General features: G+C 37.1%; 1 protein-coding gene across 2 annotated transcripts in view; it reads left to right on the forward strand.

Annotated features, from left to right (window-relative positions):
* Positions 1-23,782, forward strand: part of gli2a (GLI family zinc finger 2a) — a 76,643-nt gene that overhangs the window by 23,995 nt on the left and 28,866 nt on the right. For both annotated transcript variants that reach the window (XM_079619861.1, XM_079619860.1), the window contains exon 3: positions 18,626-18,728. In XM_079619861.1, coding sequence (XP_079475987.1) covers positions 18,626-18,728 — 103 coding nt within the window. The remainder of the gene's footprint in view (positions 1-18,625; positions 18,729-23,782) is intronic.

Raw genomic sequence — 23,782 nt, forward strand, 5'->3', positions numbered from 1 at the left:
ACACATAATCAAAATATTAATGCAATATTGTATCTAAAAAAACCACACAATTATGTCATTATTTTACTCACCCTAAGCCTGTATGATGTGTTGTAATAGTGGTGGCTTTTTTCCACCATGCAATTACAATGAATAAGGAAATTGCTCAAAAGCATCATAAAATTTGTCCAAAGCACTTGTATGCTGTATTCCAGATGTTTTGAAATTGTTCTTGAGCTTTTGGTGATAAATTATTCAGTAATAATTGTCCCCTCCAATGAGCTGTTAACTCGAGAACCACTGCGAATAAATGAATGAGTCAGCGATTTGAACTTGAGAACCAAATCAGTTTGATTCATGAATGAATCGCTCATACTGGATTTGTGAACCAAATATCTGACTAAAAAGATTGATTCACAAACCAAATAGCGACTTCTGTCGTGAAACTCTCGAGAGCTGGGATGAATGTGAAAAAAACATTTGTAAATAGTGATGTAAAATTCAGTCTGGTATCGGAAAGACATTCAATATAAACAAATTTATTGCATTTCTAAGGTGCTTTTGCGCCATTTTTGAAGAACCGTTCATTGTAATTGGAAAAGGGCAACTAGTACAGTCTTGAAAACATCTTTAGTGTTTAACAAAACAAATTAAAGGTTTGGAATGACGTAATGGTGAATAAATGATGACTTAACTATTTCTCTGAGACTTGGTTTTCAGCTAAGACTCTAATGAAACTAAAAATCATTCAGAGCGAAGACTGTCTAAAGAGGTAGGGGTAAAATGTCTGCTGTGCACTTTTCTTCATTTGTAAGGAGAAATTTGAAGCCTTATGCGGGGCTTGCCATGTTAGCTAGCTGGCTCTTTGAATTTCCGCCTTGCAGATTTGATTGATTCGCAGAACAAGTGCCCGTAAACCTGCTGGTCGAAATGTCAGAGAAAACAGCGTTAAGAAAATAATACATGGATAGCTATTTGCTCAGATTTGCTGAAGCATTGGCCTCAAGAGGAAGCCTCAGGATGTACAGTATCATATGTACTGCTCACTCCTCTCCTTCTGTGTGGCCTGTGGGCAGCAGGGAAAAGCTGCCAGAGACCAAAATCTTTTGGAATTTTGAAAGCTTGTACATGGGAAATGGAATCAAAATGTTTCCTTACTCATTTGCTTCTTGTAAAAGCCAGCTCACACTGCTGGCAGCAGCTTACAGTCTTAATCATTCTTAAAACAATTTTCCCAAAATAAGTCTGGCTTATGTTAAGAGAATAAGTAAAAAAAAAAGTGTAGCTTTCAGGAAAATGGACATCATTTCCAAATGAAATCCATGCCATCGGAATACTCATTCGGCTGGAACCCACGCCTACACACCCAAACGGTTCAGAAAGCAAGTTTTTTGGTCATGCAAAGTCCAAGTTCAAGGTCCGTCTGATTCCTCAGGTATAAATTGGTGTGAATTTAAACTCTGTTGTGGCTCAGGTAATTTCCCACAGTGTAAACTATGCATTCTTGGTCTGTGCTTCAAAGAGGGGAAAAAAAGGTCATTGCATGGCACCAGCAGATACGGACTTGTTCCCGGCCCCAGCGTTCCTTCTAAACCTCCTCCTCCTGGAGCCGAGCGGTTTAACCTGGATCCAGTGGGATAGTATCTTATCTTTGACTCACACGGCATGAGACCGATGGAATAAACAAGACATGCACTTGACATGTTGTGGCATGGAGCCATGAAGGTATCAACGAAGGTATGAAAGATCAAAAAGTAACAGGAAGCAGAGTAAAATCTCAAACATTTCAGCATGTATTTTTTTTTTTTTTTTTTAATTTCAAATAAATGTTCAATTGAACTTTCTATTCATCAAAATGGTCACGTTTCCACAAATATATTTAGCAAAACAACAGTTATCAACAACATAAAACATAAAAAATAAGAAATGTTTCTTGAGCAGTAAATCAACAGAATTATTTCTGACGGATCATGTGACACTGAAGACTGGAGTAATGATGCTGAAAATTCAGCTTTGCCACCACTGGAATAAATTACATTTTTAAATGTATAGTAATAATATTTCACAATATTACGTTTTTTTACAGTTTTTTTTTTTAACAAATAATGCAGCCTTGGTGAGCATATGAGACTTCTTTGAAAAAACATTTTAAAAAAACGTCAAACTTGCTGCTTAATGTTGCATGATTACAACATTAATGTATTTTAATATTTGTTTTAATTAATTTTATTGATTTAGTTGTTGTAATCCTACAATTAGCATTTTTTTTTATTATTCTTATATAAATTCTTATGTCTTAGTGTTTTTGTTGTTGTTGTTGACTGTATTTGTATTATAGAAGAGAGAACAAAGAATATAACTTTTTGTTCCCCTCATGTGTTTCTGCAACATTTCGGTTAATTCGTTGTGTGTATTCATTGGCTCTTCACTAGTGTTTGGGACACAGCCAATTAGCAGACTGCTCCAGGTAACGTTTTCTTCTGTCGAGCGAGTCTCGCCCTGCTGGCAGCGACACAGAGGCGTCTGGAGCCAGAGGGAGCTGTGCCGGCTCTGCCGAGAGCAGGAGGCCAAAAAGGAGCATAGTTTCTCCCACACAACCCACAACTTAATAGCATAAACATCATTGCCTTTATAATACCATTGTTTGCGCAACCACAGAATAGTTAAATGGATTGAGCGCAATGTTGACTGAGACCTTGTCACTGACAGACTGAATTGTAGTGTTGGACCAGTGTGTAAATATGCTTTCTCTTATCTAATTTAAGTAGTCCGCGAATACCGCAGGCATTCAGAGCCGGCCTCCGCTGTGTCAGCGCACAGATATCCAGTCTTTTGATTTGCTGTTTTACTTTGCTGATAGATTTCAAAGGAAATTTATTTAACAAAGTGAAGTATTTTCTTAAGATTTTATTTAAAATTCACACCCAAGGGAATGTTATCTTATGTACACACACTATTTATTTATTTATTTCAGTTGATATTGGATATTTAATTGTGCATGGTCATTTACTCTTTTACATTTATATTACCTAACTTTAAATTAACCTCTAAAAAAATATGAATAATTTAATAACATAACAAAGTGTCATTTTTGCTTAATGATTACACATTTTTCATACTGTACATTATAATGGTGTGATGCCTAAATTGTTGATTTTAGTTTTTTTTTTTTTTTTTTTTTCATTAATGTACAGCAGCATAGATTCATTTTGGGAATTTACTTATTTGATTATTTACTGGCCTTTAATGCTTTCCATTCAAAGCAGTATGCCTACTGTTATTAGAGGCTATATTTTTTTTCCAGAATCAGGCATGTCTGAAATCTGTTATTGCAGGTGGGGTCATGCTAACTCTGGAAATGGAGCCTGCTTATCCCCCTAAATAGACCTTGTGTTCTCATCTGTTTGTGTAGCCCACTTCTGACACCTCAAGAAACCTCGAGCTGGCAGGTTGTCAAATGCTCTGAGACAATGTAATTGGCGTTTAACTGCTAATGACAATGTGCTCAAACAGAAGAATACTCAGTGTGACACACTCACATGTTCAGTTCACACAAACTATATTTATACATATTTATGTATTTATCTATCTGTCTGTCATTCTATCTATCGTTCTGTCTGTCTGTCTATCTATTGTTCTGTCTGTCTGTCTGTCTATCGTTCTGTCTGTATATCTTATCTATCTATTTATCCGTCTGTTGTTCTATCTATCGTTCTATCATTGTCTATCGTTCAATCATTTTATCGTTCTATTATTCTGTCTGTCATTCTATCTATTGTTTTATCGTTCTCTGTCTGTCTGTCTGACGCTCTATCTATAATTCTGTCTATATATTGTTGTCTGTCTGACGCTCTATAATTCTGTCTATATATTGTTGTCTATCTGTCTGTCTGTCTTGTTCTATCATTCCCTGTGTATCGTTCTATCTGTCTGTTTGTCTGTTATTCTATCTACATGTATCTTTCTGTCTATATTGTTCTGTCTCTATCTGTCTATCTATCATTTTATAATTCTATCGTTCTATCATTATATCATTCCCTGTCTGTCTGTCTGTCATTCTATCTATCGTTTTGTCTGTCATTGTTCTATATCTTTCTTTCTTTCGTCCCTTCTATCATTCTATCTATCGTTTTATATATTGTTGTATCTACTGTCTGTCATTCTCTGTCTATTGTTCTGTCTAGCTATTCTATTTGTCTCGTTCTATCAATCTATCTGTCTATCTATCATTTTATAATTCTATCGTTCTATCATTATATCATTCCCTGTCTGTCTGTCTGTCTGTCTGTCATTCTATCTATCGTTTTGTCTGTCATTGTTCTAAATCTTTCTTTCGTCCCTTCTATCATTCTATCTATCGTTTTATCTATTGTTCTATCTATCTGTCTGTCATTCTCTGTCTATCGTTCTGTCATTCTCTGTCTATTATTCTGTCTATCTATCATTCTATTTGTCTTATTCTATCAATCTATCTGTCTATCGTTCTGTCTAAACTTGATATCTTTGTGCCCATGTCATGTCAGCTCACTGTAAGTAAGTCTTTCAGAAACCAAACGCTGATGCAGGGCAGCATCTGATACCCATTGAAGGATCAGCTCGTGGATGTGAATACATCTGTGGCACATGTGTATCTTCATCAAGACGGCGGCAACTGTTAAACTTCAATGCACTTTGAGATTACTTCGCGAGAGAGGATAACTGCTTTTTAATCAGATTTCTCGGTAAAGCATGGTTCTGTTTTACGCCACCGTTTCTATCGCGACAGACGTTAGAAAACCAGATGTTTATTTTGTGTGCGTGGATGTGCTACTCTAATTGCCGTCTCCGTTTACATTTGTAAACATGCAATTGCATTTAATTTCTTTTGCGGGACATGAACGAAGATACTTCGAGGAATGTTTTTGTTCAAACAATGAAAGTCAATGGGGTCCAAAACAACACCGTACCCCATTGGCTTGATTTTTATGGACAAAAAAACAACTGATTTTTCAGGGTACCTTTTTTGTGTTTTACAGAGGGTGAATCATTTATACGTTTTGGGTGAGCTGTCCTGTTAAGATACAAAATATAAAGATAACTAGAGTGAACACACCCTCCTTAGCAAACTCTAAATGGAAAACAGGAACATTTTTGAGGTGCTTTGATTACTGTCTAAATATCTTTGTAAGAGAGAACTTCTGGCAGTCATTTAGATTTTTGGCCTAGTGACAAAAACTGATTCAGAACAAAAGCTTCATCAAAGGCATCATGAGCGATGAATGCAAAATTTGGGTTCCATGTTTTAAGACGCATTAAAAAAATATTGAGACTCACGTGCTGCCCCGCAGGACAAATCCACAGTCTCCATGTGAGTCATTTTATTCTGGAAAATCACCTGGTGTTGCATTTTGTGGTTTAGATACTGTAGAACAGGCTGGCCGAACTGTTTCATTGTACTTCACTGGCTGAAGGCACAGCAAAACTTTTCTATTCCTTAGTCTGTCATCATTCAATAGTGCAATTTTACCTGTCAGTAATTATCAAATTAAGGTGTCTAAAGTGACACCCCTCTCTATTATGTGTTAATGACCTGCCTCTTAGCTCAGACAGAGTGTATTGTATTGCTCGTCCTGGCTGTCAGGATGTGACCAGTTCACCACAGTGGCTCTTAGTCTCCACTTGTTTTAAGTATTCACAACACATATCTTGAAGCTTGTCGTCTTCTCTTTCTTTGCCTTGAGCTAATTGCTGACAATTATCAATCCTAATTTTACTCTATCGTCATTTCTGTGACCACAAGTAATGAGAACGGATTAATTCAGACAGGTCAGTACTCTTGAGTGGGTGCAGACTTTAAAAGTTAAAAGAAACTTTAGCACAAAGATGTTCTGATGGTCTTTATTGTCAGTTTTTCCTGCAGGTGTAAGGTTTGACTGTATAGAATGAAAAGGCACTCATATAAAATTCAAAGCCATCTTATCTTTGTAGTCTACTTTCTCCTATTCGGCTGAACAGTATACAGGTGTATCTCATGCAAACCTGCAACAGATCACAACCAAATTTACCACAAAATAAGAAATGTTTTTTTTTTAACATACATTTTGTGCTTGAAGCCTATAGTTAGGACCACTGCACTTTTTTACGTTTTGATTTTTATGACAAAAAAAAGCAATTCATTCTCATTACACGTCTAATGCATAGGCATTTTGCTTCTCAGTTTTTAAAAACTTCAGAAATTAAAGCCAGTACAAAAATACTACCAGCCAGGAGTGTTATTTCAGTATTAATTATATACTATTATAGTAATTATTAATATTTGTATTAGCTTTTATTTTTGTATTTTTAGTGTACACATACACACACTCACACACATACATGCATATCCAGTCTTTTGATTTGCCGTTTTACTTTGCTGATAGATTTCAAAGGAAATTTATTTAGCTTCAGTTTAAATATTAATTTTACTAAACTAAATTTGTTTTTTTTTACTAAAATTCTACTTTTAGTACTTAGAGTTTTTAATAAAATATGTATGTTTTATTGTATTTCAACTATTTTAATAATCAAAAAAATAATAATTTTGTTATAGTTAATAAAAAAACTGCTACATTTACATTTATGCATTTAGCTACTAGGATGTAGGCTATGTATGAATATTAAATATGATATCATTGGGTTTTGTTGTTTTTTAGTCTTATGGTAATGGGAAAATAGTGTAGTTAGTTGTCATGAAGCAACCATTATCCCTCTTATTAGATGGTTCCATAAATATTGAAATAAATAAGTGAAATATTTTTTGATTAGTCATTATGCAAACATAAGTATTTCAGAGAGCTGTTTAGTAGTTTTGTGGGCTGAAATATGACCTGGACATGTTAAGACTGTAACCACTGCATTAGAAGTTGTCTTAATGCTGCTCACTAATGCTGTAAATTACAGCTCCAGAAGAGTTTTGGCATTTCCCCCTGCCCCCATCCTCCCGTCCCCTATTTAGCACTGCAGGCTCCATCTTCAAACAATTGGCTGTTTGCCCGCTTTGTCTCTGTACTAGTTAGCACCGTGCCATTGAGCTGTGAGGTCAGTCACTGGCACTTTTCAGTAAAGTGTTGGAGGGCTGTCTCAGACCCCTCTGAAGTGTTTACCTAGACCCCTTTCTTCAGCTTTAGCCCTCCCTGCGGCCCGCACTAAGATAAATATTGCCCTGTGTAGAGAGCTCTCTGAGAGGCAGACAGAGGCAAGCTTCTGCTCGTCTGACAATATTTACAAGAGCTCTAAGAGGAGTTAAACGAGTGTGTGAACAAAACGTAGTAGACTCACAGTTGACTTTTGTCCCGACGTTAAAGACAAGGATGTTTTGAACTTTTAGCTTTGATACAAGGCACCACTAAAAATGGCTCATGCGTGTGTGCACAAGTTTGCTCCAAAACATTATATATGATAGCAATAATTTAATTAAACAGTGACGATTTTACACACAGTTTTCATTCATTCCCAGAGAGGAGCCCTTGTTGCTGTCTGACCGCAAATGACCTTTTGGACCCCACTGACAATGAAAATCATTGTTTCAAATCAGTTTTTTTTATCAAGTTTTTATCTTTTTTATATCCTATCCTATATCCTATCCTATCCAATATGCTATCCTATCCTATCCTATATGCTATCCTATCCTATCCTATGGGGAAATGCTTTAAAAAAACAGTGTCCCACACAGTAGCAAGTAGCATGGGTCTGTCCAGGCAAATATTATTGGTCGTTCACAATGACGAGGCGCTCTCATTAATTTGTCTTGTTTGTGTTCTTTCATTTAGACTTGAATGAAGAGAGACATATAAACTAACATTTGCCCACGTCTCCCCTCTCTGACCTCCCTACCAGTGTGGGTAGGGGGAAAAAATCTACACGTGTTACTCATGGGTTCTTGTTTATTTAGTTTTATGCTTTCATTGCCGCCAAGTAAACATTTCAGTTGCAGTCTGTTAGAAAGTCACTTTTGCAAACTGTGGTTTCAGAGGTATGGGGCAGGGTAGCAGATTACTATGTGTGCTGCATTCAGAAGACCCTTACATTAGAGCCGGTCTCTAGTGCCTCTTTACCTGGGTTCACCTCAGCAACCACCAAAACATAGGATTAGTTTATTTACAGGGAGATCTTTGACTGAAAACGAACAGGATTTAAAGCTGACACGTTTAAACATTAATTAAAATTTCAACTGGAATCATATTCATTCTGTACGTGGATATTAACGTAACGCTCTCACCAACCACTTAAATGACATGTTCAGCATTCAAAACAGCTTGGTCAGGCTAGGTGAAGCCAACTGAAAAAATACGCTTACAGGATAAGGTCCTGTGTAAACATTTAGAGCACTAAAAGTAGTAAACAGGTGGGTTCCCAAATTGGAAACAATGGTGGGAAAAGCATGACTTGACTGAAAGGTTTCCCACAAGAAAGGACATTCACTGGATAGCACAGGACTACCACAATGATTTATGGGCACCAGGCTGCATGGCACAAAGAAACATGCAAGTTCCGGAAACTTACTCATCACCGGAAAGGAACAGGTCTGCTCTTCTTTACTTCCCCACTCAACCCTGTTTTTACCTCTACTAGTGCCAACATTTTTGTGAAGTAGAGCTAGGCAGTATGACATTTGTCATTTATTAATTATTTGATGGTAGAAATGCGTCCTTCTCAATGTTTGTTCTTAAAAACATACAGTGTAACTAAAGGTTGAATGGTTCCCAAGCAACATTGCAACTGCATGTGAATATAGAATTAAACTGTAATGTGGTCACTAGCTACGTTTACATGGACGCCTTTTGTTTCAATCGGAATGAATTAATTCTGATTGATGAATCCGAACGTATTGTTTACATGAACGCTAAATAAAGTGATCGGGTTGATGTGCTTGTTTATGTCACAAGCTTCAAATCAGAATTGATTTTTTTAAATGCGCACACTGCAGGAATATACTGAGTTTCCCGCTGTTTGTTTATGCATGCTATTCTCCTACATTGCTTCTTTTCTTTGTTTCAAAGAGCAGACCACACTAGGAGACGACGAGCACATGAACTGTTGTCCCATGCTGGTTATATTTATCAACCAGTAAAACAAGGCGTCTGTGGATTAGAACAAGGACTGGTAGCAGGACAGTTGTCCTACTCCACTTCACAGGTGATGAGTCCAAGGAAACCTTTAGAATGACACGACAGTCATTTATGACACTTGATTCAATAACAACCGCTTTTTCCACGCGTCATACACTATTACGCCATTTCTGCGTTATTGCACATGCACAGAACTCTCCAGTTTTGGTTTTCATTCCGATAAAGTGTTTACATGTACTCTCGATCGGATTGGAAAAGGTTTACCCCTTACAATCCGGATTAAATTTCAATTGGATTTGGCCAATTCATTCCGATTGACGTGGTTACATGTGACTTTTTTATTCCGACTGTGCTACTAGTCAGATTACAATCAGATTATTAGGGTCTGTGTAAACTCAGCAACTATTACAAGTGAGCAACTGTCCATATACCAGTTATTTGCATATATTTGTCCATGTCTCAGACAAAATGTTATACATATTGTTTTTTTTTACTTTTTAAGCCTTATTTTAAGATTTTTTTTACCTCAGACATAATGTAAATCTTTTGTATAGATGCCAAACTTATTTCTCATGAATACTTTTTTTGATATACATTCATCAAGTTCAATAAATAAAATGTGTACAAAAAGTATTAAAAATTAAAAAGTAATAAAAAGTATTTGTACATTTTGTTTAAAATTTGATTTATATATGCTCATTACCTCCATGACCTCCCATAATCATGGGTCATCCAGAATTTGAGACTCTTGTGCACCCTCCTTCTAAACTTTGTGAATCATGGTACAGGCGGAATGCACCCCTTTTGTCTGGGAGAAAGAAGCTCTCATCCTCCCATCCCCCTTTCCCTTCTCTAATGGGAGGCCCCCATTCCGGCCTGTTAGACATTTTTCCTTGCGCAACCCCCCCCCCCTCCGCACTCTGTTGCTATCCCGTAAATTGAGCTCTCCCTTTGGAGGCACTAATTAAGAGTCCTAATCCTCTCATCCGCAGAAAAGAGGAGGGCTGACGGGAAACGTTTCCTTGCAGTTCATTATCTATGTGTCCAATGGCGCTGATGCTGGCAGTGCCTCTCCTGGTCGTAAATGCTGTAAAAAAAAATTGCAGCCGTCTGTAAATCATCTCACTTTCTCAGCGTGATGGCATGAGATGGCTATCGTGAGCCAAGACGCTTCTGGTTAAAGTAAAGAATGCTGCCAATTTCGGCACTGGTGGTAATGACAGGACTCTTTGAAGCATGTAGGGTCCAAACGGCTGAGTAAAAAGTAATGGATGGCAATGAAAGGCATGAGCCACGGGGATATGGCAGCAAGAGGGGAAGTTTCATCCACGGGAAGTGATGCATTCACAATGGAAAAGAATTTTAATGAGGGGTCTTATTGTCCGTGGCATTGAGGCAAAGCATTTGTGACCTGGAATTGCACAAAAAGGATGTTAAATGCTGAGTAACAGGAATGAGTGCTTTGCTGCGATTACTTACTTCGTTCCAACCTGCCAGGAAGACCACTGCCTGGGTGTAGAAGAATAACAAAGAGGCCGAAATGGAGAATGAACCAAAGCTTCTTTGGTTTATGAAAAGCACAGAATTGCTTAGCGTTTGTGGCCAGAGGCATCTGAAGTAGGAATACAAACAGAAAATGGAGGGCCCCCCTAGAGAGGGCAAAGAAGAGGTACCGCAACCAGCCTGTCTGACCCCCAACTGAGGCATCCACAAGACCAATAACAGTGTGCCTTCACAGATGTTTTCAGTTTAAAGGGTTTACAACAAATTCTTTCACATAATTCCCCAGAGCATGTTGCAATCCGAGCCAACATTTTGTTAGAAAGTCAGGATCCTGTTTTATGTGAATGGACTATTAGCTTAACTGTAACTTATCGCACCTGGAAACCTCTCTCTGAGCTTGAAAGTCTTGTTTTAAAGCATTGTTCACCCAATAATGATTTACTCGCCCTCATGTTGTTCCAAACCTGTATGACTTTCTTTCTTCTGCATAACACAAAAGATGATATTTTAAACAGCTGTAGTTCTTTACAATGAAAGTCAGTGGGGTCCAAAACAACATTGGAGCCTGATGGGTTTCATTGTATGAATGGCGACACTGTTTCACTGAATAAAGAAAGTCATACAGGCTTCCAGTGTTTATATATTAGAGATTATAGGTGAAATTAATGTTAGCCGCAAAAAAAAAAAAAAAAACGGTAAAGTTTGGTAGCCTACATGTAAGTATTACAGTGGAGATTTCTGGCTCATTGCATGAAAAAATATATATTTTTGAGAAAATGGCCTGTATTGTTATTGAAATCTACAGACCAAATAGAAAAAGTATGATAAAATAAACACTCAAATGTGTATTTTGGGTTGTTTTCATTACACTAGTCTGAAAGAAAACAATTAGCCCAAAATCTCACAATTTGACAAGTGTATGAAAAAACTGTTTTTACCTGGTAGTAAAGTCTTTGGTACTGTAGGTCTCACAGTTGGCCTTAACATTAAAACTTTTGGAAACCACTGCTTTATGCAACACTGGGGAAAATATCATCTCACAATTTTGAGTGTTGACTTTTTCTAGTCTACTCAGATAACAAGGTCTCACCCCCATGTGAACCCAAGCAGGGATTCCCTCAAATGAATCACTCTGTGGCTCTTGAGCTCTTGCTTTGTCTTAATGTGAGAATACTTCCTTCACGGCCATAGTTCCTGTTGTAAAAGATCTTTTGGTGGACCAGTAGTGCTGAAGCAGCTCTGACCACTGTTAGTGCATCCATTGTGTTAATGGACATCCTTTGTATCAGCCGCAGTGCAGAGGCCAAAGGGCCTCGTGGAACACCATAGAGACCAACGTTCCCAAGAGAAGATGAAGAAAATTAACTCCCTTTTCCGTTTTTAGATTTGTAGAGCTTAAGGGAGTGCATAACCATGAGCCTGTATTGGAAACCCTCAATCACGCTAAGCTGATGTTTTCTGGGTTTCATGGGTAAGGAACGATAGTGTGTACTCTAAGGAGCAGTAAATCATTGATTCAAGCAAGCACCAAAGGCACAAAGTAGCTCTTAAGAGGATGTCTAAGTGCCATTTTTAAAACCACAAATATCAGTGCTGTGACCCCGCAACCAGTCATCCAATGAGATTGAGGCATGCTATATGGATGTCAAATCTTCAGTATGATTGTTTTAATCCACCCATTTTAAATGACTAACTTTGGTTTTGAGGGCTTTGGCATCCCGCAACCTCATAATATCTACAGCCCTGCAGATAATAGACATCTTAGTGCAAACGTATGTACTTAATCTTGACAAAACACATGTGTTCAGTGTTCACTTTATTGATTCAAATATCCTTTAAGTATAATTCATGTTTTGTAATTTGGTATTAATTTCAGTCCGTTGTATTCTGATTATGTTGTGAACTTTTTTTGTGTGTGTACTTTCATTAAACAAGGATGCATTAAAGTGATCAAAAGTCAAGTCATTAAACCGTTATAATGTTACAAAGATTTATATTTAACATTATTAAATATATTTAGAATATTAACATTTCTGAAGGATCATTTGACACTGAAGAATAATTGCTGTTGATAATTTAAGTAATATTTAAATGTAATAATATACATTGTAATTATATTTCTCAATAATACTGTTTTAAAGTATTTTGATGCAATAAATGCAGCCTTGGTGAGTATTTATTTATAAAACAATAATTGTTTCATCAGTAATTTTGACGACAAGATTAGCGACTCTAATGATAAATCAGGTGGGTGATTAGCTTTACATGTAATTAGTCTTGCTGAGACTTTTATCATCATCTAAGTAGCACTGTTACACCAAAAGCATGTTAATGTGTAGCAAAACACACACTCGCATACATAGTGCCAGCTCTATACCTTGTGCTGTGATGCATTGGGGTTATTTGCTGGTGACCCCACTGCCCTGATAGGTTGTGTCCAAGGTCTGAGACACTGTGGAAGTATCGAGACAATTAAGGTAACTAGTCCAGCGCCTCAGAGAGGCTTAATAAATCACATTCAGCTCTCAGGGCTTATAAGGGCCAGCAGCATGCTGGAAATTTTGTGAGTGATTGGATGGATTTTGCCAGTTGTTTGACATGGCCTTAGACTGCCGGAGAGAAGCCAGCGATTGTAAACATTAACAGGAAAGGCACATAAGGCCTGCCGAGGATCTGGAGCTACTGTATTTATGACAGGGTTTTGTAAACCTAGGACCTGCTATGAACTAAACCTCTGTCATTAATGACATTAGGAAAACATTAGTCAAAAAAACTTCAAACATTAACATGATACCTGGTGTCTTAACACATTTTAAAGAAAACTTTTTTAAGACTAAGTCAACAAGCATTATATAACGCATGACAGGTACTGGTATCACTTCACTACCATTTAAAAAGTTTGAGTGTTTTGTTTTGTTTTTTTAATACTTTTACTCATAAGGACTTATTCATCAAGTATTATATTGATGTAAAGTGACAATTTGTAATGTTACAAACGATTTATATTTCAAATAAAAACTTTTTTTTCTTTTTTTTATCAAAAAATCCTAGAAAAAAATTGGATTTCACCAAAATTTTAAGCAAAACAACGGTTTTCAACTTTGATAAATATTATTTTTGAGCAGAAAATCAGCATATGATTCAGAATGATTACTGAAGGATCGTGTGACTGGCTGTAAAACTATGGCCTTAAAAAAATGCAGCGTTGCCATCACAGGAATAAATTACATTTTTAAATCTATTAAAACTAAAACAGCTCATTTAAATTGTAATATTTCACCAATATTAATATTTTTACTGTATTTTTGAGCAAATACAGGAGCACAATTTCATAAACATTAAAAAATCTCACTTTTCAAATTGTATGAAATGCTTCAAAGGTTTGGTTTAGGCTGGTTAGCAACAACAAAACAATGCACTAAAACTACGCAGAACACCTAAAGGCCCGGGTGCACTTCATTTTCCGCATTCTGCTCCGTCTCTTGCACAGTTGAGCACGCGGCCCTTTCAAAGTATACTCCTTATGCCGTGAGCGCGGGAAGACATGAGTGGACTTTGTTTTTAAGACCTCAAGTCACTCGCACATGCACTGTTGTAAGCGAACCCTCCTGATGATGAAAATTACGGTGCGCGGACCCCGAAGTATACTTTGGGCTTTAGCATAGCAACACTCTGGCAATGACCAATATTTAATTTAATTTAATTTTTGGGACAAATTTCCTTTCAATGTAAGAGGCAAACAAGCAATTCTTACAATATTCTAATTCGACACATCTTAAAGGATCTACAGTTAACAAGAGGTATATCAGTTATGGCTGTGGTATGTATGCCATAACTTAATCTACTTGGCCCTTGCCAGAAATCCTCTGTTAATAAGAAATGTATCGTTTTACAAAGCCCCTGGGGTGTTAAAAGAAGAGTCATTCACTTAATACTTCCTTTCAGTGCTGGAAGCAGTTTTCGCACTCTTCCCTAAACCCCTAATCCTTCTGCCGCCACAACTAACGCCTTGGGAAAAAACCATCAACACAGGCTAAATAGGGATGTTATACAGTGTGACATTTCCCAGGTGCAGGATGGATAGAGAAGACAAGCCTCCTTTTTTCCCCTGTGCATTTAAACGTTGTGTACTGCTGCACACCGATGTGTGACATTAAGTCAAGAAAGACCTCACTAGGTTGTTCAAAAATGGGAACAAATTGCACGCTACCATGATCGGCTGACTCCACTGGTGGCTAGCACTCGGCCTGCGGCTTCCCAGGGTTCAAGGCAGCTTAGGGATCTGGTGTGGAGCGGTTTGCATGGTGCTGTGTAGTTAGGCCCCTTGCCAGGCCATTCTGCTGGAATTTCCTGTCTGAATCGACTCCCTCCTCGTTCCTGGAGCGAGACAGAAAAGCCTTTTTAATTACACCGCTGCTGCCTGGCCTCTCAGGATATTATTATTGTTCTTGAGTGCTTCCTCTAAAGATGAGCTACTCTCAGTACAAAGCCGCCTGTCTCTCGGCTCCGTTCGGACATGAAAAGTGAATGTTTTTCCTCTACTTTGAGTACCCGTTGATAATGTCTACCACCTGCTATTGTCTTTAAAAGGATATAAAACCACAAGCTAATCCTGTAACAGAACGTGGATGCCTGCTTCTCACCAGGTCCTGAGAGGATGTTTTGCACATTTAAAAAATCATAATGGGGGACTGAAACAATACTACTTTTTGTAACCTAAACATGGTGCCAATTAAAAATTTGAATTGAGTGAATTTAAAAAAAATAAAAAAATGTTTTACTAAAGTTTAATTTTAATTTACTTAAGTTTAATTTAGATGCATTATGATTTGATTGAATTGGATTGCAGCCAAAAAATATATATTTTGAGGAATTTTTGGGTCATATTTTTAACCATAGAATGTGCATAACATAATATTTATATATTAAAATAATTGAAATTTACTTTAAAGTCATTATGAAATCAAAATTGACCATTCCTATTTTCTGTGGAATATTCAATCAGAAAATGTCAAAATCTGTGATTTTATTCATAAGAATAAAATTAAGATGTTCAGTTTTAAAATCAAATTTGAGAAACCATCGAAAGATATAGAACATTCTTGAAAACATTCTTACGAACATCTCAAATGTTCTGTATTATTATTATTATTTTCATAATCCTGGCCACAGTCTGTTTTAGGGATAATGTTTATGCTCAAGCCTCTTGCCTTTGGTAAGAGGGAGCATATCATGTTTTTTAATCTAGAGACGAAAGTGGGTCAAACCATAAGATCACACCTGTGTATCTTCACGAGCGGTGGACTTTGGTCCTTATTTTTGCTCCAAAAAACAATGGATGATGATGAAATAAGCCCTTCTCAGGCCATCCTTGCCTCATAAGTATATCTCTGGTCACAGTTAGTGCATCCAAGATTAGGTCATTCAGTGGTTGCCATCCAGAGAATGACTATTATATGATGTTTGATCTTTTTTGCGGTGAACTTATGATGTTTAATGTGAAGCGTTGCATTAGCTCAGTGAGAGAAAAAATGTAAAGCTGCTCTTAGTAATGAACACCAAGCATAGCTTTCTAAACGTTTTAGCTCATATATGATCCTCCACGCTTTACAGCACCAGTTCCCATCAGTCTTAAACACACAGGAATCTCATAAGTTTCCAACGGCTTACTCAAGCGCTGACATGCTGCACACTTGGCCAAAGCATCAATGAATATGTTATGTATATGCATGTGTATTCTCATACACGCAAGCCCTCATTACGTTGGCCTCTACACCAGGATTTGAGAAATGCCTCTCTATATCCAACTCACCAAGGAAAGGGAGTCCACCTAATTGGCAAGGAAAAATGCTCTACTACAGCCTGAAAGTATGCAGTCATTTTGAGCTTTTGAGATGGATTTAAGCCATCACACCATCATCCCTCCCTGCAGTTGTGAAGTAGGCTGCTTACCTGTCAGTTGTACTTTCCGCTTCTGACAGTGATGAAGGGGTTGAAGAGTTGATCATTTCTCCAGGACAAATTCCACTGGAAATACCAACATTTTAAATCCAATGCAAGCTCAAGTACATTACCATACGCTGTTTTTTTTTTTTTTTTTATAAAGCTTTGGTTTAAAAAATGTGACTATTATTATAGCTCAAAATCTTTGAATTGAGCAGACATTATTTTTGGATGAAGAAATTATAAACCCCAATAAAAAATTAACTGATTGTGTTAGTCAATGTATGCATTTTCCTGTGGGCTTTTAGTTTTTCTTTTTGCAATGTTTTTGCTCATACTTAAACTATTTGAAAAATATATATTTTTAAAAATCCTCATATTTTGGTTTAATCAAACTTGTAAGGTCATTAAAAACACATAACCCTTCTGGACATCACTTTTGGCCACTGTTGTATAATTTTATATGTATACATAAATTACATATTGAATATATTATTTATATGTATTATTATATTAATATTTTTATATTTGGTAGATTGATTGGTAGTCTAGTAAATTAGTATGCATTTGGCAATGGAATTAAATAATATTTATATTAATAATAATTAAAATAAGGATACTCAGATTACAGCAATTTTATAAAAGGGTCCATTATTTTGTCTACTAGAGGATTTGTTGTTTCTTGTGCAGTATTGTTTTTTTCTTCATTTTCTGAAAGAAGAAAAAAGTGATTTTATTTGATAGACCTCTTTCATACTTACAATTCCAGTAAATAACATACACTTATTGTGGCCTCAGTAGGCGTGTCGATTTCTTTTTTACCGTTATTGATCCCATTCCCTGTGGTGTAAAATCTGCTCATACTAAATGATAAGAATAACTTGCAGGTGAATGAAGTGCAGTTTTTTTGCACTGAAAAATTGTGCAGAAAACTTTTTTTGTGAATTCGCCCCAGTTTGTTGGACACATTCTTTTTAGTCTTGAATCGGGATAATGCATGCTTGAGAGTCACCATGATGATTGGAGTGAAAGCGGCAGCTCTGGAATGCTGACTCATATAGGTCTCCTCCTGATGGGCCCCTGAGAGGCTCCTGTGGCCCTTCCCCACCTTGATCTACCCTGATCTCCTCACAGGAGAAGATAATGATCTGAAGACTTTACCCCCATGTTCTCCGTTCTCAGGTCAAATCTGACTAACCGGTGCATGTTATGCCCAAGAATTTTAATACAGGCGAGGAATGGGCACAGACAGACACGCACAGGAGATGAGATGATGAGTCGATCCAAAAATAGTTTCGGGAGCTCATTAAGAGCAAATAGTAATGACAAACACACATTTAAGACGCAGACAGTGTACTCTATTTAGTGCTTACTCAAAGATCTATAACCACCACCTCAAGTAAGTTCCAGTCATTAATGAAAGCATGTTGGTTTTTAACAAGACCCCCTTAAAAGCAATCAACCTTTTTATGACAGGAAGAGCATGTTTCAGTCCTCTTTTTTCTAGCCCAGACAAATAAAAACTCATCATGAGAAACTGTAATTCACTCATTGCACATGTAAGACCACTAATATTTATGAATCGTCTGTAAGTTTTCAAGCTCAGTTTTAAAATCAAACATTGTTTGGAATTAGCATGTTGCTAAGCTAACAACACTGTACTCAGGCTCAAATAGGCTACATAGCACTTTTGAACAAGAATTAGTTCCAAGACACTCTTTTTCTTCTTGTTTCTATGGTGTTATGCATAACGTGTTTGCGTTTAATGTGCTTTGAATCAGGGTTATTGTATATATTGTATTGTATTGTGTTGTATTGTATTGTAGGCTATTGTATTGTAGGCTATTGTATTGTATTGTATTGTATATTGTATTGTAAAACAATACATGTAAAAATATTTTTTTACTTGAAATAAATTTAATTTATTTAATTTCAGCTAGTTTCCAAAATCTGATTTTCATTCAGTTTAACTAGATATACTAAAATAACTAAAACTGAAATAAAAAATAAATTACATGTTTAGGAACAGTGGTACAAAAAACGCACAAAACACCCATCTTGGATTTTGGCCTCTGTCTTATTTGTCTTTTTTTCTTCTGTCCTTGACTCCATAGCTCCTCATTTATTCTCAACCTTCCACACGCCGATTCCGATCGACATGCGACACCATGAGGGGAGGTACCATTACGAGCCACACCCTCTGCACTCCATGCATGGGTAAGTTTGCTTTGCACTTCGACATTCATTTTCCTCTGTCTGCACTGATGGAATCATCATTAATCAAGTCTCAAAGAAAAATAACCTGTTGAGTCATCTTCCGTAGAAAGCACACAGATTCACAACATGCTGTGGTCAGGTCACGCCCAGTACAGCAGTTTGTCTTCTGCGTGAAAGATTGTTCAGCTCTAGTCGGAGATGTGCAACACATGGAGAACAAATGTCCGAGTAGTGAGAAACAAATGCCAATGCTTCAAGCAGTTTCATATCACATACAAAATATTAGCATCTCTCATCCTTGTAATATTTCATTGTTTTGGACAGCATCTGTGAGTCTGGCATTTACTGAATCTGTTTTGGAAGGTTTTGACGTTTAAACCTGGGAATAATAAGAAAGTCTTGGGTTTAAATGTATTAAAAGCAAATGAGACAAACCAAATAATAAGATTTTTTTTTTTATCAGGTTAAGCGTTCACTCAAGTTAAGTTAAAAATCATAATAAAAAATAATAAATTACAAAATATGAGCATTTTCACATATGAAGACTAACCTGAGAAACAATCCGTGCATTTGCATTGAAAATCCCAGATTTGATAGCGGTACATACTGTGAGCCCAGCGACACTAAACAATTTATCACAGGATAGAACAGCCCGAGAAAGAGAATTCCTGGCCTCTCTCTTTCTGTGTGCTCTGGCTTCTTTGATTAATGTGTCTTGGCCTTGACAGAGGCCCCCTAATTCATCAAGACCTTGATTTAGCTGTCCTTTTCACTGCCTGTGCCCAATTCACCTAATTACATGTATTGCACAGCAAATTAAGCACAATGTTATCTTTTGGAGTAGTAGTGGCAAGGGTCTTATTTAGTGATCGGATCCTATAGAATGATTCATGATACATAGGTTTTATTCTTACCCTTAGGATATACATCTTTGCCATGTAAGAGTATTTGTTAGAGGAACATTTAGAGTGTGTTCACACTTATAGTTCGGTTCGTTTGGTCCGGACCACAAAAAAAAACATTTAGTCCTGGTCGTCTTAGCGTTCACGTTGGCATTTTAGCACTGACCCTAAAGGCATAGGGATATGTTCACAACCTGATTGGTCAGCTTTTATTATGTATACTTCACTTCAGAACTTACCGAACATCAAAAACAATGCTGTGTGCTGGGATAAATGCACTCGTTTTATGTGCATAGCCTACATACTGTATGATGGTATTTTGCCCTGATAAGAACTTGTGAAGAGCTTATAAAATGTGTAAAGTAGTCAAAAAAACTTCAGGAATCCCTCCATCACACACACAAGTGAAGATATTTTGCGAGGAGACGTCTGTACTCTCTGTACCGAACTGTAATGGGCAACATCGCGACTCACTTATTCAAAGCGTTCACACTTATTCAAATGAACCGCACTAACAGAGCAATCGCACCAGGGTTCGTTTTAATCTAACCAAACATGCCAAGTGTGAACACACCCTTAGTCAAACATTTGTGAAACGAATAAATACAATTAGATCTGTCATCTGTGCATTGGTGGTAGGGATTTTTCAATGTCTCTTTCTGTATGTTATAAGGGAGTCACTGACTCATTAAACTAATTTGTTCAAACATACTGATTAATTTAGGAATGAAACTAGTGAGTGACTGTCTTAAAAAGCGATTAATTGATTTGCTCTCTTAAATGATTCATGCAAACACTGATTCATTCCGGGATGCCATTACAGTGTTGCAGCGGTTGTAAGTTACTCAGTATTAACATCTTCATTTATTGTAACATAACACTGGCAATCGTGATATTTTGGCTTGTGACCTGCAGCTTAAAATAGTGGTTTGCGTCTATTCAGATATGCTGCAGATGTGTTTGCCAAAAAAACTCTTCCAAACCAATCCAATATCTCCCCACACGCATAAATAGGAATGACAAGTCTTCAAGATGAATGTCTAAATGTTTGTAGAGTATTTCAACATGTAAACAAAGCAATTAGCATCCAGAATCTAGCTTTCCTTCCCCCAAACCTCAATGACAGCAGAGTGAATGAGAAAAACACATCATTTGCTCGAAATGTTCTTTTGGAAAACGGTTTCAGATTGCAGTGGTATCAAGCACCACGCAATATTTTTTCAAACCAATGAATGTACTAAAAAGAAGTTGTCTGAACTAATACTGTACGTCTTTATATAGTGAAGGGAAACTTTGCACATATATTTTGGTAAATGTTATGGTAGACGTAACGCAGTTCAGATGTTACGGGAAAGAAGGAGGCAGGAACCGGCGAACGTTTCACACAATTTGAATACATAAACAAATACAAAAATTAAAGTATAAGCCAGCAGCCCCTCGCGGACGACTGCTGGCCACACAAACCGGAAACAAAACACAACATAAAATGAGGCCTGTTCCTCTCTCCATCTCCACTGTCATCGCTCCCCATTTTATTTCACCACAGTAGATAATGCATGTTTGTTAGTTTTGGACATACAGTAATACTGCAGAGAAAGAGAGTGACTGGAGAGCATGCATTGAGTTTGGAAAAGGTTCCCACGGCTCCCACTAACTGCAGTCTCTGTGGGATAAGATGTGATTCATCTAAATCAGAGCACCTGACCAGAGATGTGGCATACGGATATTCTCTCTGGAGTCAGCAGGGAATAGGCATATTCTGAATATTTCCACAGAGCCTGCAGAATGAAATAACACATATTGTCAAAAAGCGGGCATTTATGAAGTTCACAGAAGCTATATATAGGATACATATATATTCATCCTATAATATATATAACTTAAAACCATAATGTTTGTAGCCATTAAACTTGTCATGGCCGTTTCAAGTTACATATCAACTTTGCAAAGGTTTTCTACAGCGGTTAGGTCACGAGGAACATTGCTAATGACTGCTGTAAGATGGTAACTGTACCTTCACGATATTGTTGCATCAGTTGCTGACTTTTTTTGTGTGTGTGGTAATGGAGACACTAAAAAGAATGTCAAATGGAGACAGTTATTGTGTTTTGTTACTATGGGCTGGTACCACCCATGGTGCTACGATGGAAGACTGCTAAAAATGACAGGTAGCTATTAAGAAGAAGCTCTCTAAATGCACCATGACATACCCTGTCTATGACTAAGGTCTCCTCAACTGTTCAAGTACCATCTTGTCAGAGAGAGGGCGTAACAACAAGACCTTGGCTATCATTCTTGTCAGTAGGGGCCCACTTTTTCTTATCCCCTGACAGGTAAAGTTGTAAATAATGGCTTATTATTGAGGGTTCAAACACCCAGAGCAGTTTTCCTGATTTATTAATGCGTTGACATGTTGTCTTGTCGATTTCGACTGTCTGGCGAACATTGAGAAATGTGGGAATGTACCCAAAACTGGGTTAATATGTGTTTATGTATATTTAAGAGTTGTCTCTCACTGTTGTTGACATACTTTCCCATAGTAGTTCAATTATGGTGGGCAAGACTTCAAAACAACTGTAAATATTACTCCAAATCTTTAATTATGTGCCAATAAGGCTGAGAATTTGTAATGACATTATGCTTAAAGTCAGCATGAAATCAAAATGAATCCTGTTTACTTTTTTAATGCACATTGCTAGACTTCTTGTGCCTGATTTGATTTACAGAAATAAAGAGGGTTGCAATTGGTGTTTTATGTTGGCTTTAAGCTTTAGTCTGGGGTTTTAAATAAAAAAAAATTAAAAAGTGTGTAAAGAATCAGTACATTAAGAAAGAATACTCTCTCACTATCAATAGAGTTTGTCAATGTAAAGAAGGCAATTTCTGTCAAGCTGTCTTCTGCATCTAATATATTTGTGTGTTTTTAATTAACCATTTAAATTGACATCTTTTGATGTTCAGTTTGGGACACTGAAACCAATGGTCACAATATTTACAATACAACCATCATGACATTTTCTGTGGTGATGCCATCTGTTGTCATACTGTTGTCAGTGGTCAAGATGACAGCCAACACGTGCTTATGGCCACATACAGATAATAACACACCTTTGCAGTTTGCAAAATCATAGCACTATTGCAGGCGAATATTAATTTTGAGCACTTGCTTCACCCCCACCCCCCCTCTACAAATGGGGGGGAGGGTTTGGTGGTTTGTGTATGGCGAGTCTGTTTTCTTTCAGCTCCTCAAGAACAGAGACGTCTTTATGGCTATCCTTTCAAGGAGGCTTATGGCAGAAAGTTGGCAACAGGACAAGCCTGGTAGTCTGCAGGCGTTTACTGGAAACTGAGCACGACTCCGGCTGGGTGCAGGTTGGCCTCCGAACAGAGATGGTATAAATGAGAGACTGAGATGAAGCCAGACTGTGCCAAGCATAATGCATCTGATACCTGCCATTCAGATAGTCACTGTAGGCCTTGCTCACATCTCATTAAAGGTACAAAAAACGGTTTATCCCTTTTTGAAAAATGCATGCATTAAAGCAATGGTTTCAAATTCTGTCATCATTTACTCACCCTCGTGTCATTTTAAACCTGTAGTCTTTCTTCGGGTCAACGCAGAAGGAGATGTTAAGCAGAATGTTCACACTGCTGCATACAATGAAAGTGAATTGTAGTCAGGGCCTGTCGAGCTACAAAAATACATCATAAGTGCAATAACTTCTCATGAAGTCATAGATTAGCTTTGTGTGATAAACAGACCAAAATTCAAGTTATTTATTGAACTTAATTCCTTCCCTCGGTTCTTAAATGTTGTTTGCGCAATCTGAATATGCACATATGCATCTTAATCAATTACTAACCACACAACCAATGGCGTTTGGCATCATCAACATCAAACCTACTAGTACATGTCTTGACGTCATATTGGGAGATTTTTTTAAAGTCCCCCTGTGTTGAAAATCAAGCTTTTAATGTTGTTTAAATATGTCTATGTGGTGTTTTTAATATGTTTAAGACCGCAATGGTGTTGCCTTATGAATTTGCACATGGTTTGAGTATTTTCTCCTTAAAACTGCAGTGAACCAAAGACATTTTCCTCACACAAAGCTTAAGGAAATTGAGAATATAATAATTTTACATGTTTGGCCC

Source organism: Phoxinus phoxinus (genome assembly GCF_949152265.1).
Source record: "Phoxinus phoxinus genome assembly, chromosome: 7".
Lineage (NCBI taxonomy): Eukaryota > Metazoa > Chordata > Actinopteri > Cypriniformes > Leuciscidae > Phoxinus > Phoxinus phoxinus.